The sequence below is a fragment of the Petaurus breviceps genome, unplaced genomic scaffold, assembly GCF_028583685.1.
Source record: "Petaurus breviceps papuanus isolate PSGF00001 unplaced genomic scaffold, PetGlider_PUasm1.0 208, whole genome shotgun sequence".
NCBI lineage: Eukaryota > Metazoa > Chordata > Mammalia > Diprotodontia > Petauridae > Petaurus > Petaurus breviceps.
In genome coordinates this window covers 23023516-23037770 of record NW_027185852.1, presented here as the reverse complement: position 1 = coordinate 23037770, position 14255 = coordinate 23023516, and the positions used below count along the sequence as shown (strand labels likewise).

Sequence of the window (14255 nt, the reverse complement as noted above, 5' to 3'; positions counted from 1 at the left end):
ACAGGGGATGTCAGGGCAGGGAGGGGCCTTAGAACAGGGAGTGTCAGAGCTGGGAGGGAGCTTAAACCACATAATACATGAGATACAGCATGACATGAAAGAGAAAGCACCAAGGAGTCAGGAAGACCTGAGTTCAAATCCTGTCTTAAACATTTACTAGCTGTGCAACTAAGTAAGTCACTTAATGTCTCTGAGACTTTCTTCACCTATACAAGGAGGATAAAGACCATCTTTCCTTCCCCCTTCTGAGGTTTCATAAGATACTATGCTAAGCACCAGGCAGCCCTTAAAGGGTTATGGGAATGTGAGCTGCTCCTATTACTAATCCAGAATCTCCTCACCAGGAGGGCCACTGAGCCCAGGATGTCAGAGCAGGAGGAGACTGTGTCTCCTGTGGTAGATCGGACACCTCCAATGTGCAGATGAGCCAAGAGGGGCCCAGAGCGGGGACGGGCTTTGCCTGGGGTCACACCCACAAAGGACACAGCTGGACCTCAGCCCAGGTCTTCTGATGGCAAGGCCAGGGCACTCCCCACTGCACCACCCTGCCCCTCTCCCTCAGGCAGGACTCTGTGTCCTTTCAATTCAGTCAGGGGTGGAGTATCCTGCAGGTTACAGGGTAACCCACACCCTCCTGGCTCTCTCTTCTCCCCACCCCACCCAAAGGGGCCACCAGAACAGGAATCCTTACAGTGCTGGGAATGGTTGCTGTTTCCTGGGGTGGGAACCCCTGGCGAAGATGCACTAATGCTGGGCTCACTAGGGGACGTTCCCGAGCTCTGCCAGGCCTCTCCCGAGCTCTGATTCTTTGTGTGGCCGGGGAGGGAGACGGGGCTGGTGCTGAGAAGGTTTGTGCCGGGGGTCCTCACGGTGGTGGAGGCCAATGTCGTTGTTGAGGTAGATGGAGGGGCTGTGGAGGGAAGGCCGAAGACAGGGTCAATTGTCCAAGCTGGCCTGCTCTGGCTCAAGGCTCCTGGGCGCCTCCTCTCTAAGCCCAGCCATGGTGACCAGAGCTTGGGGCTAAGGTAGTGCCTGGCATATAGTAGGTGTTTAATAAGTGCCGTGTGGGTGATAGATTGCTTGTAATATGGATGAATGAATGAAAACATGTCCAAGCTGACCTACGACACTGTATTGGGCCAGCCCCAGGCCATGCTTCCCATGCTATGTCCGTATCCCTGGCATCTTGCCATCTGCCCTGCTGCATTTCCCCTACCACCTCCCCTCTCAGGGGTCACAGTAACTAAATCAGCCATCACTTCCCCAAGGGGCTTTTTAAGTACCCACACCCAATTTCTTAATTCTCCAGGCACTCCCTCCCTTATGTTCCCTTCAGGCCCTGCACACAGTCAGCACTTAATAAATGTGAGCTTCCTGACTGGCACTGACTTGTGTTGTCTTCCTTGATAAGAATGAAAGTTCTCTGAGGCAGGGGCTACGTTCCTTCTGCCCCTTGGCAGTAGGAAGAACGCTTTCTCTGAATCTGGAAAACCTGGGCTGGAATCCATACTTGTGTTACCTTTGACAAGTCACTTAAACTTCCCTTTGCTTCAGTTTCCTCATCAGGAAACTGAGGAAGTAGGACTCGAGGACCTCTAGGTCCCTCCTCGGTCTAAGTTCAGAATTGTATGATACTAAGATGCTGGCACACAGTAGGTGCTTAATACATGCCTTTTTATTAATTTCACTTCATCCATCCCAATGACCAATGCTAACCAGGATAAACTATAAACTCTGCCTTGGTACTCAAGACCTTGTTCCATCTATTTCTACCTTTATCTAGCCCTAGAGCATACTTGACCAAATGAGATAATAATTATAAAGAGTCTGGCACACAGTAGGTACTTAATAAATGCTTATTTCCTCCCCTTCCCCCTTCCTTCTCCCCTCCATACATTCTGTATCTGAGCCAAAGTGGGCTAGTAGCTGTTCCCCAGCCTGGACCTTCCCTCTCCCACCTCCAGGCATCTGCTGGAAGAGTCCCCTTACTTCTTCTGCACCTGATGAAGATCTCTCCTTTCAAGGCCTTGCTTAGGGGAGCTCCACTCAGGGAAGCCCCACTTGGGGAGCCCTGCTCTGGGGAGCCCTGCTCCTTGAACCCTTCCCTCGTGAACTTAGCTTAGCCTTCTGTCCTCTAACTGCCCTTGGGGGCTCTGCCTGGATCCCTACTCTCCTCCAGCCACACTCAGCCTCCTGAGATGTGAATCTTGGCCACACCATCCCCTCTCCTAGTAGACTGCATTCTCCTTGAGGGCAGGGACTGTGTTGTTTTCAGTCTGTCCCCACACTGTTTGGGACCAAACAGCATGAGTTATCAAGGAATGAATGCTTTTCATAGGCTAGGTGGGCAGTCCATTTAGCTGGGGCTTCAGGGACTCCTCACTTAACAAAGACAATGCCCACTTCCTCAGGGTCTTAAGGCTCATAGAATTGTTCCCACACAATCCCCATGGAAGGGAAGGAAGACCATTATGCTCATCCCAGATCTCATTCCAGCAGAAGCTCAGGAAGAAATGCAGGCACTGGGATGTGACCTGGGTCCCCAGCTCCACATCCCGCACTGGGCTCTAACCACCACACCAGGGGCACCAATGGGGAAGGGAACAGGAGAGGCAGGGCTAAGAATCCCATCCCCACCCCTGGGGACTGTTACCTCGATAGCACCTCTTCATATCTGGGCCCAGCCACATGGAGTCGGGACAGGCACAGGTGTATTTGGGGGAGTGGATGGAGATCTGGGGGGCAGGAAGGCACAGGTATTCACAGCCGCCATTGGGCTGAGAGCTCTGCTCACAGGCATCGGGAGCTGAGGAGAGAGAGAGGGAGAGAGAGAGAGAGAGAGAGATTGTCTCACAGACTCTTGGGGCAGCTCCATTTAGAAGAGGGGATCACAGAGGCTCAGGAATGTGACCTGATTAAGTCTAGGCTCCAGAGACAGGTGTCCTGACTTCAAACTTGGGCTTTCTCTTTTCATTTTATTATTTATTTATTTTGTCATTTATTTATTTATTCATTCGTTCATTTATTTATTTATTTATTTGCTTTTTGGAGGGCAATTGGGGTTGTGACTTGCCCAAGGTCACATGGCTAGTTTTTGTGTTGTGTCTGAGGCCGCATTTGAACTCAGGTCCTCCTGACTCCAGGGCCGGTGCTCTATTCACTGTGCCACCTAGCCGCCTTTCTCTATTATATCATGGGGCCCTACAGATTCCTGCAGAATCACAGACATTTAGGGACCTCATAAACCATGGGGTCCAACCCCCACACAAAAGGAATCTGTACCATAACCCGCCCAACAAGTGGCCATTCAGGTGAAGACTTCCCAGGAGGGGGACCCACACAGCTTGAGGAAGGAAACCCCTCTGATTTAGGGAGCTCTTCTTGGTGGGAATTCTTTCCTGACATTAAACCTCCACTGGTCTCTTTGAGAGTCCCCCGCCCCTCAACTATTCCTGGGTTTTTCCTCTGGGGCCAGGCAGAAGAAGCAGATCTTTCCTCCCCAGTCTTCTCCTCTCCAAGGTTCCTTCAAGTGAGTCCCATATAACAGGCTCCAGGCCCTGGGCCACCCTGGCCTCCTCTAGACAATCTACCATGGATCCTTGGAGACAGTGGAGGGTGACTGTGGCCTAACAGCTCTGCCCACGGCTAGAAAGGAGGGCGCCTGGGCTCTGAGATGGACACCCCAATAGCCCAGGCAAACTTCTCCTCCTCTTTCACAGACTCACATTCAAAGGAACATTTTCATACCCACTATCTCCCCATTTTGGAGAAGAGCAAACTCAGGCCCAGATGGGGGTAGTGATTTCCCCAAGATTCCACAGTAAACGAATGGCAGGATTGAGAGGTGTCAGCTCTCCTGACACCTAGGGGGGGGTCAAGGATCTTTTTTTCACTTATAAATGAAGGACATATTATTTGAGAAACTCACCAGAAAGGCAGCTTACAGACCACCAAAAAAAACTCTGAGTGTAGGCAGATCACTTCCCCACTTGGGGCCTCAGTTTCCCCAGCTGTAAGACCAGATGATCTCCAGGGCCTCTTTCAATGTGGGCATTCTGGGGTTTATGCTTCATTACTTTTGAGTCACATCTAGTTTTTTATGAAAAACAGGATTCCTCTGGATAATCCATAACATCACAGAATTTCCAAGGCAGTCAGGTTGTGCAGTGGTTAGAGCTATGAGCATGGAGTCCATAACATCTGAGTTCAAATCTGGCCTCAGGCATGTAAGAACTGTGTGACCCTGGGCAAGTCACTCCACCTTAGTCTGCCTGTTTTCTCCTCTGGAAAATGGGGATAATAATAGTACCTGCTTCCAGGGCTGTTCTGAGGCTCAAATGAGAAAGCACACGATACTGCTTTGCAAAGCCTAATGTTCTGTGTAAACGCTGGTTATCACCTTTGAGCTGGGTCGGACCTCAGAGGTCGCCTGGATTAAGCCACACTTTGAACAAGAATGCCCACTAGCCCATCCCCAACAACGGTCACCCAACCTCTGCATGAAGACTTTCAAGAAGGGGAAAGCCACCTCCATCCAGGCAGCCCGCTCTGCCTGGGGGTCACTCTCATTGTAAGCAGCGTCCACCTCATATCAGGCAGAAATCTGCCTCCCTGAGATGTTCTCCCAACTGCCCCTCATTTTCCCCACAAAGATCTAGTCTGGTCCCTCTCCAGGACATCACGTGTGACACCCTATTCCCCAGGCTCCAGATGACTTAACTGCCTCCAAAAATCTGACCCACCTTCAGAGGATAGAAATTTGCTTCAAAATACTGATCCACAAGAATGATCTCAAAGCACACCCTGAATGCGGATTCCAAAGAGGAACCAGAAGTCATCTAAGCTATGAGGATGTGTCTAGAATTACTGCACGGCCTCCCAGGCCGGAGAAGCTCTGGCATCTTTACCCTCTCTCCCATCTCTGTGGGGCTGTTTGGTCACTAACTGCCTGACGTAGAGTCTGTCTGACACTCAGGAGAGTCTTAGGGCATGGGGAGCGGAAGGGCTGTTATGCCCATCTTGTAGCTGTCCTAGCTGAGCTCTAGAGGGATTAATAAATGTATGTAAATTTGAAGAGGAAACCATCCATGTCCCATCTCTAAGGCAAGGCTGACCAGGTTCCCAGGCTGGTGCTAAGGGAAGGGAGGGGAGCTCAGGGCGTCGGGGGAGGGGGTGCAGCGATGGTGCAGGTGGGTGGGCACCCTCCCCCCCGCCTCTCAGGGAGACACCGCCTACCTTTTGGCTGTTTCAGTTCATGGAAGATGACAATGTCATGAGGGTTGTTGAGATTCTCGGCCAGGACGGAGATTTCGAGGCCATTCAGTCGATTGGCGCTGAAGATGGCTTCGTTCTCCAGATCTGTCCAGAACACCTTGTCCTGTGAGGCACAGGCAGAGAAGGTGAGGTGTCGACCCACGCCTCCCCAAGGGCTCCCCTGAGCCTTTCTCATTCTGCCCCCAACTCTCTCCATCTAACTGGGAGCTCCTTGAGAGCCTTTCTTTGCAGCCTGGAACTTAGCATGGTGCCTGGTGTTTAACCAATGCTTGATGACTGACCTTGGGCCTTCTCTGGGCCCTCAGCTTTGTCCTTTGTGAAGTGGGGGGGGGGGTAGACCAGTGACTACTGCATGTACTTCTGGCTATGAGCAGTGTCTGGGATCTAGGATGGGGTGAGGGGCTGCACCTGTGAAATTACTGGGGGAATACAGAGAAGGCTAGGGAAGGAAGGCAACAAGCATTTCTAAGTGTCAGGCACTACGCTAAACTTTACAAACATGACTCCATCTGATTCTCGTAACTACTGTGAAGTAGGTACTGTTATGATCTCCATTTTACAGATGAAGGAAATGAGGCAGAAAATGAAGTGACTTGTCCAAGGTCACACAGCTAGCATCTGGAGCCAGATTTGAACTCAAGTCTTCCTGACTCCAGGCCCAATGTTCTGTGTGCTATGGTGCCACTAAGCTATCTGTAGGCAGCCTGGTTGATGAATAGGAAGACTTATCTGAACTGATGCAAAGTGAAGAAAGAAGAACCCAGAAAACAAGACATCCATGACTCTAATCACATAAATGGATAGAACAGCAGCCTGAAAGTTGTGATTATAACAAGCAGGCCTTGTCCCCAAAAGGTGAGAAAATGCAATTCTCTCCCTTTTTAGTTGCAGAGTTGGGGCCAGTGGGTACAGAACACAGCATGTTAGTGTATTTTGTTGAATAATTTTCCTTTCTTCCTCCTTTTTTATTCATTACAAAGGATGGCTCACTGAGTAGGGGAAAGAGAAACGTGCTCTGAATGAAAACATTTTAAGAGAAGGCTTTCAACATAAAAACAGAGATGAGCAAGAGGAACCTTGACTTTCGTGTTAAGAGGCTGAAGGAATGAAAAACATGACAATGAGCAGATAAGTAAGAAGGACCAATGAATACCAGGAGATGAATGACTCATCTGAGTTTCTTTCCAAAGAGCCAGGAGTTCAGCTCTCTGGAGAGGAAGCAGCCGTTTGTTCTCCAAAGAACAATAATGACATAGATGATGATGGTGACTAAGGAAAGAAGGTAGAGCTGCTTAAGTTTTATTTGTTTTCTCCGTTATTCTCTGCCACAGAGAAGAAGTTTTGGGCTGAAAAGGACAAAAAATGGCAAAAGGGAAGCTGATACCCCAGAAACGTAGGGAATATGCCTAGTTACCCTTTAGGATCCCAAGTCATCTGGACCAACCCAAAGGGACTAAAAGGGATTAAATTAACTGATGGGCTGAGATATTGTCCATGACATCTGAGCAATCATGGTGGGTGGGAAATATGCAGTATGATTGGAAAAGGGTAAATGTCCTGATGTTCAGAAAGAGAATAGAGAAGAGTCTGCAAAGATTTCTGGCAAAACTATCCAAAAGTCAGTTAGTGGAAGAAACAAAATGATCGCTTTTTGTAGATGATATAATGGTCTACTCAGAAAACCCCAGAGTTAACTAAAAAACAATTAAAATAATAATTTCAACAAAGTTGTAGGAGTTAGAATAAAATCTACATAAATGTCCAGCATTTCTGGGCATAACCAACCAAACCTAGCAGGAAAAGACAGAGAAATTCTATTTAGAATGACTACAGAAGCAAGATAATATGGCAACTGGCAAAGTGAATACCTTGTGTCTAGAACTAGCTAGATAATGATGGGTCCCCCCATCCCCTGTTCTGGTCAGACCCCATCTGGGATGCTGACTTAAGCTCTGGGTGCCATTTTTAGGAAGGACATTTACCATTTGAGTGCATGTAGAGAAGGGCAGCCAGGATGGTGACGGGCCTTGAGATCAGGGAATTAATTGTTATTTTGTAAAAATAGGGATGATAAAATCCACTGTACCTACCTCACAGGCCCACTGAGGATCAAATGGAATGATGTTCCTTTCTAAATCTGAACATCTGATAGCATTTCCACCCTATCTCCCTTTTTCCCTTCCTCCATTCTATGATTCTCTGATTGGCTCATTTTGCTGAGGGCAGAATCTCTGCTTCCTGATCCTGGGCTAAGACAGGACCGTTTTGCCCACAGCATCTACACTCTGGCCCCAGGCTATGCCTGTGAAGCAGCAGCAGGCCTTGGGGCCCCCACTGGTGTGTGCCTGTGATGGTTAGAGTTAAGGCGGCCTGTCCGGCCTCAAGAGCTCAGCCCCACATTAAAAATGGGCATGCACATCTTCAGAGAGGCACAGACACATGGAACTGGGGAGACAGAGCTGCAAGGGTCGGTCCTTCAGGGATCTTTGAGGCCATAAGTGTCAACCTCTTTGCTGCTGGCTCGCAAGTGGCTACAAAACTCCTGAGCGTGGCCTGAACTAGATTAAAATGCGACCGGGAAAGGTGGAACAAAATAAAAGTGATCACAACACAGACAATGCCAATTTGTATCTTTTTGAAGTATCCCTCCTTCTGAAAAGCCGGTGGGAGAGACTGGGAAAGCCCTTTGTTCTTTTCTTTTCTGTATCATAGACTCTACAAAAGTGCTGCCTGTCTGCCCGGGACCAGCTGAGCTAAGTGCAGACAGGTTCCTCAGCAGGATGGACATGGGTGGGAAGCCCGAAGGAGCTGGGACCTCCTGAGATCAGCACACAAAGACATCACAGGCTGGGATTCCTCTGGAGGCTGTGGTTCAGCCCAGGCTTCCCTGCAGACCTGCCTCGCTCTCCCCCACAAGGGTCGCCTTCCCTGAGAGGCCTTTTCCAGCTCTCCCAGATGCTGGTGCTGTTCTCCCCTCCCTGCATCTCCCCCTTACACAAGAAAGGTGTGCAGTCTCTGTTTTTAGTGTTTCCTCAGTCGGCTTCCCGCTAAGCCTGGGCCCCTCCAAGAGACACAACACAGACTGACTGCTTTATGATGCAAGCATTCTGTGGAGTAGGAATACGTCCCAGTATGTAGAACGGTGAAACTCTGATAATCACTACATTTCACAAACTTACTATAAGCTATAAGATGGATTTTTCTTCTTCTTAAAAATATACCCCTTTGGGGCAGCTAGTTGGGGCAATGAATAGAGCACCCACCCTGGAGTCAGAAGGACCCGAGTCCAAATTTGACCTCAGACACTTGATACTTAACTAGCTGTGTGACCTTGGGCAAGTCACTTAACCCCAACTGCCTTACCTTTCCCCCGCCAATACATACATATACATACATATATACACACATCTCCCTCTGACACCTTTGTCCTAAGGCCCCTCCCTCCCAGAGCTGACATTCCTTCTTCTCAGGCCTCTCCCAGCTCTGACCATCCCTGTCCTCAGGCCCCTCCCAGCCCTGACATCCCCTGTCCTCAGGTCCCTCCCAGCCCTGACATCCCCTGTCTTCAGGCCCCTCCCAGCCCTGACATCCCCTGTCCTCAGGTCCCTCCTGGCCCTGACATCCCCTGTTCTAGGCCCCTCCCAGCCCTGATATTTGATGTGTTCTGTTTACCTCAAACACTGCAATCCCAAAGGGGTGGCTCAGAGCGTCCACAGAGAAGATAAGGACCTTCCGGTTGCCACCATTGAAGTCGATGCTGGAGAGCTGATGCAATTTGGAGTCCACCCAGTAGAGACGCTGGCTTAGCAAATCTGGCCAGAGAGGAAGGAGGGAATTCAGGTAAGTGGGAGCTGCCCATGGAGGCAGAAGGGGGCGTGAAGCAGGCATCGTGATTGGGGCCCAGCTCCCCCAGGCACTCACTGCCTTTCCTGTGTGTCAGCAGAGGAGGCTGTGCTAGGCCCAGGGCATGGCGAATGAAGGCGGTCTGAGCTCCAATGGCAGACTAGCCTCGGATGACAGAAACAAACAAGAAAGTCGAGGCAGGGGGCAGCAAAGAGCATGGCCGGGGGCCTTTCTACTCTGCACGAGAACAGGTGGCCCCTAACTCCCCTCCACAGCACCTCGTCCCTCCCTCTCTGCCTGCCTGCAGCCCCATTCGTCCACCCTGTGCTGGCCTGCCTCACTCACTCCCCATCACTGTGACTGTGCCCTATGTGAGGCCATGACAATCTTGACTTGTTCTTGGTTCCAGCTGCTGGAACTTACATTACAGTGCTTGTATTTATTTTGGGCACACTTGTAAAGGTAAGTGGCATCTCCTCCAGGCAGAGTATAAGCTCCTTGAGGGCAGGGGCTCTTTCCTGGGGCCTAGCTCAGTGCCTAGGGACATAGGATAGAAGATAAGGACTGAAACTGTGACTTCATTGGCCTGGGGAACTCTTGGGGAGGACTCTGTCTCTACCAGCGCAGACCAGCTCTCCTTCTGTAACTTAGAGTTTAGAGTGGTCTGGAGTCACTGAGACCTCCAGTGACTTGGTCAAGGTCACCCAGCCAAAATATTCCAGAGGCAAGACTTGAACTCTGGTCTTCCTGACTCTGAGGCCAGCTGTCCATCCCCTGGCCAGGCTGCCTATTGCACAAAGAAGGCACTTAAGAAATGCATGAACTGAGACAGCCCTTGAAGCCTTCTGGGAACTTCAGCTCCTCTTCAAGGCAGGGTTTGGGTGGGGGGGCAGGATTTGAGAAGACAGGGAACACTTATCACCCTACTGCTTACAGGGTTGGGTCCAGGCCCTTGCACATGGTCCTGGAGCTAGGCAGCAGCCAGGCTTTTCTGGGTAACTTTAGCCCAAGGCCCCTCTATCGGGCTTGATGGCTTCTGCCAGTCTTTCCTGTTGAGCTCCACATAGGAAGAATGGGGTCAGCACCTCAGAAGGCAAAAGTGTGAACCAGAGCTTAATGACCAGCATGATGCTGGGGGGTCTACATCTGGGTCCAAGGACAGTCCATTTTCCTTATCAAATTCCCTAATGGGGACAAATTAACAGGAACTGTTGAAGCTTCAGCAGCCCCTCCTCCAGGAAGCCCACCTGGATCGACTAGGATGCGGCTCATTTTGTCCCATCCAGTTTGAGCTCTAGGAACAGCAAGTGATGGAACTGCCACGGGGCCTTAGGAGGCCTCTGGCTCAAGCCCCTCATTTTTCAGAAGAGGAAGCAGGAACGCAGAGGGGACAGGTGACTAACCTGATGTCACAGAGCTACTGAGCACCAGGGCCTGGCAGCGACTTTGCACTTCTCTGACAAAGGAGGAAATGAGGACCCAGAGAAGGGACATGACTCGATGAATTACACAGGAGAAAGGACTTGAACCCAGGTCCTCGGCCCCTCAAAGCCAGCACTTTCTGGTGGACCAACGAATGACAGCACGGGTGACGTCTTGACTAGGATGTGAACAGGATGTCAGCATCAACCTGCCAGCCTCGCTCTTTCTTCCAGAGTCGCTGGCCTCCAGTGGCAGGATAAAAGCCAAGATGCCCAAGCGATGGCCGGAGATACAGTGGGTGCTGCCGGTTGGGGATATGGTCAGTGCCGCTGGCCTCGCTCTTTCTTCCAGAGTTGCTGGCCTCCAGTGGCAGGACAAAAGCCAAGACACCCGGTGATGGCCGGGGATACGGCGAGTACCGCTGGAGTCTTCGATGTCTGACCAAGCCCTAAGCGCTCCAGAGAGCCTGCTTCATCCTCCTCCCCCCAGTGGGGGACGTCTTCGGTTCAACAAGAGGCTGTGACTCTAGGCAGTCTCTGCCCATCAGGCAGTTTCCAGTACTCGGAGTCCAGGGTGTGAGTGTCTGCCAGGTGATTCTAATCAGCACCAGGAAGTTCCCTTGCCACACGCAGCCTGGTGCCACCAAGGCCTCTCCACCGCCCAACACGACTAGACTAGGCAGAACTCGGGGCAGGCAAGAGCCAATAGCAGGTTTAGAGCCCTTCTGCGTCCCGGCCCTGGTACTTTTAAGGGTTTGTTTTTTATTATTATTAACAACAATGGCCACACTGAAGGGATGAAAGGGCCAGCCCTTCCCTCCCATCCCTTTGGTTCTCTGCCCAGGGTTTTAACCTCCCTCTTCTGTCCTCTCACAGAACAGTATGGGACAAGGAGCTTTGAGTCTGACTTTGCATGGCCTGGCCATTCGGGGAAGTGTGGCAGAAGCCCGAGAGGTCAACTTTGATTCAGTTTTTAAAAATTCCTCACAACAGAAGTGTCCTGAAGCACAGTGGGGTGGCTTAGTAAACACCAGGCTCCAGCCACCGGAGGTCTTCAAACAGAGGCCCAGACAATGCTGGACAAAGGGATGTCGTTCTGGCCAGGCTGGACCAGAGGAGAGGCAGGCAGCTCAGAAAGAACTCAGTCTGCAGTCAGAAAACCAGGCTGGCGTCTGGTAGCTTGTTTAGTCCTGTCCGGCTCCTCATGGCCCCATCTGGGGGGTTCTTGGCAAAGATACTAGAGTGGTCTGCCATTTCATTCTCCAGATCATTTTACAGATAAGGAAACTGAGGCAACCAGGGTTAAGTGACTTGCCCGGGGTCACTCAAGGAAAAAGTGTCTGAGGCTGGATTTGAACTCAGGAAGATGAGCCTTCCTGACTCCAGCTCTGGTACTCTATCCACTGCACCCCCTAACTGCCCAATTCTAAGCAAAACAAAGCTAATTCTGTAGCTTTGTCAGGAAAACCCCAAATGGGGTCACAGACAAAGAGCTGGACACAAGTTGGATGTGACTGAATGACAATATGATGTGAAGAGTGTATAAACATGGAGGAAAAGGCTGGGGGAACGGGCATTCCATGAGCCTGTCTTCCATATGACCACACACACACACACATGTTCCAATGTACTATGTATGCTGCCTCCTAATCATGATGTCGTAGGTCTTCTAGAGGACACACGCACACACACACGCGTGTGTATGTATATACATATATATGTGTTTATGTCCGTGTCTATGTTTCTGTCTCAGTCTATATCTTCATCTATTCCATTCGTGTTTTGGCATGATGTTTCTATCAGGCTGTCAGGCTATCTACTGAGTGTATCTAAGTTAGAGTGGACACTTCCAGAAAAGAAAGGGGCTGGATCTGGAGCTGTGCTGAACATGATGGGTACTAACAGGCTTCCCAAAACTAGTGATGGCAAAGGGAGGGCCTGAGTTATCTCCAGACTCACCCAGGGTGATCCCGTTGGGCCACTCGATGTTGTCCAGAACTAACACCTGCCGGTCCACTCCATTCAGGCCCGATTTTTCGATCTTGGCCTGGTCGCCCCAGTCAGACCAGTACATGAACCTGGAAGGGCCAGAGAGGGGAGAGAAACAACAATGTTTAGCACAATGCTTGACACGGAGTAAGCACTTAAAAATATTCATTTATTTGTTTAATGTCCCACAGTAAGAAAACAGGAAAGCCAAAGGGGCAGGGAAGGGAATATGCATCTATATGGTATCTATAGTGTGCCTAACACTGGGCTAAGTGCTTCTTAAACATCATCTCAGTGGCATCACAATGGGTAAGAGAGCTCAGACACGCCAGACTTGTACTAAGGCTGTGAGACTCTCAGGAGGGAGGAACTCAGTGTCATCTCGCACTCTGTCAGGGAGTGTAACGCCCCTGAAGCGATCCTTGGACAGCACTGTGATCAGGAAGCTCTCCCTTAGACTCGGGTAAAACCCTCCTTTCTGTAACTTCTACTCACAGACGGATTTGAACCTAGGTCTTCTCATACAAAGTCCAATGCTACAATATTCTCCTTCCCATTCCATTACTTTCTAGGGGCTGAACAAGTCTATGGGTCAGTGGGACCATTGATGAATACATCCCACACGGTGCAGGGTCAGGTTGGAGCCTGGCCAGCCCTTCCCAAAGGGGCTTCAAGGCCAGAAATCATCTCCCCTAGTCTCCAGTCTCCCCCCTGCCCCAGACGTGACTCACCCATGGAGCGGGTCCACGGCGATGGCTCGTGGCTCGCTCAGATCATGGCTGAAGAGGGTCTTTCTCCGGCCACCATCCACGGTGGCCACAGAGATGGTCTTGTTGCCAGAGTCAGTCCAATAGATGTGCTTATGTACCCAATCAACCGCCAGGCCCTCGGGGGAGTGTAGCTGGCTGTCAATGAGGACCACCTGCTCTGTCCGGTCATTGGCCTTGTCGATAAAAGCACTAGAGAGAGCAGAGTGTCAGATGTGGGGCCAGGCAGCCACCCAGACAAGGCCAGGGCCGGGGCCCCCATCACTCACCTCCTATAAATCTCTCTGCTCCCCCCGGTGTATGGCACTCCAGGCTGTGCCCCATATCCAGAATATTCTCTTTCCTTACCTAACTCATGGACTCCCTGGCTCCTTCAAGGCTCAGCCTAGGGTCTGCCTCCTATGGGAAGCCTACCTGGATTCCCCCAGTGCATAGGATTCCCAGAAGGGCTCTCAGTAGCCATCTAGTCCAAGCCTGGCATTTTAAAGGTAAGGAAACTGAGGCCCATGGGAGGGGAGTCAAACAGCAGGGCCAGAATTCTGTCATTTTCCTCCAAACCCAGCCCTCTTTCCATGACATCAAGTAGCCTCAGGTAGCTACCGTCCTCTCCCCTGAAATGACTTCGTAGCTATAATTTCCTGTGCGTGTATTGTTTTCCTGTAGTAGAATGTAAGCTCTGTGAGGGCAGGGACTGTCTTGTTTTGTCTTTATGTGCCCAGCTTTTAGCACAGAGCCTGGAACTTACTAAGGAAGTTTGGGCTACCTTCCCCACAGGGTGCCTGGAAGGGCTAACAACCTGTTGGTCATCTGGGCTTAGAGAATCATTACAGAAATGTCGGCTCTTGTGATTATTGAAGATGATCTAATTCAACAAGCATTTATCAGGCACCTGCTATGGGCCAAGCTGTGGGCTGGGTGCTGGGGCTATGAGGACAGCAATGTAACAGCCCTATCAGGAAGG

At 50.6% G+C, this 14255-nt stretch overlaps 2 protein-coding genes across 5 annotated transcripts in view; both read right to left on the bottom strand.

Annotated features, from left to right (window-relative positions):
- The window catches only part of MAGOH (mago homolog, exon junction complex subunit), a 237055-nt gene that overhangs the window by 30590 nt on the left and 192210 nt on the right, over nucleotides 1–14255 (bottom strand). The gene's annotated exons all lie outside the window — the stretch shown is intronic.
- Nucleotides 1–14255, bottom strand: part of LRP8 (LDL receptor related protein 8) — a 41817-nt gene that overhangs the window by 11131 nt on the left and 16431 nt on the right. For all 4 annotated transcript variants that reach the window (XM_069093541.1, XM_069093542.1, XM_069093543.1 and 1 more), the window contains 6 exons: nucleotides 13259–13486; nucleotides 12498–12616; nucleotides 8947–9086; nucleotides 5236–5377; nucleotides 2654–2806; nucleotides 692–910 (listed from right to left, as the gene is read on the bottom strand). In XM_069093541.1, the coding sequence (XP_068949642.1) occupies nucleotides 692–910; nucleotides 2654–2806; nucleotides 5236–5377; nucleotides 8947–9086; nucleotides 12498–12616; nucleotides 13259–13486 (1001 nt within the window). The remainder of the gene's footprint in view (nucleotides 1–691; nucleotides 911–2653; nucleotides 2807–5235; nucleotides 5378–8946; nucleotides 9087–12497; nucleotides 12617–13258; nucleotides 13487–14255) is intronic.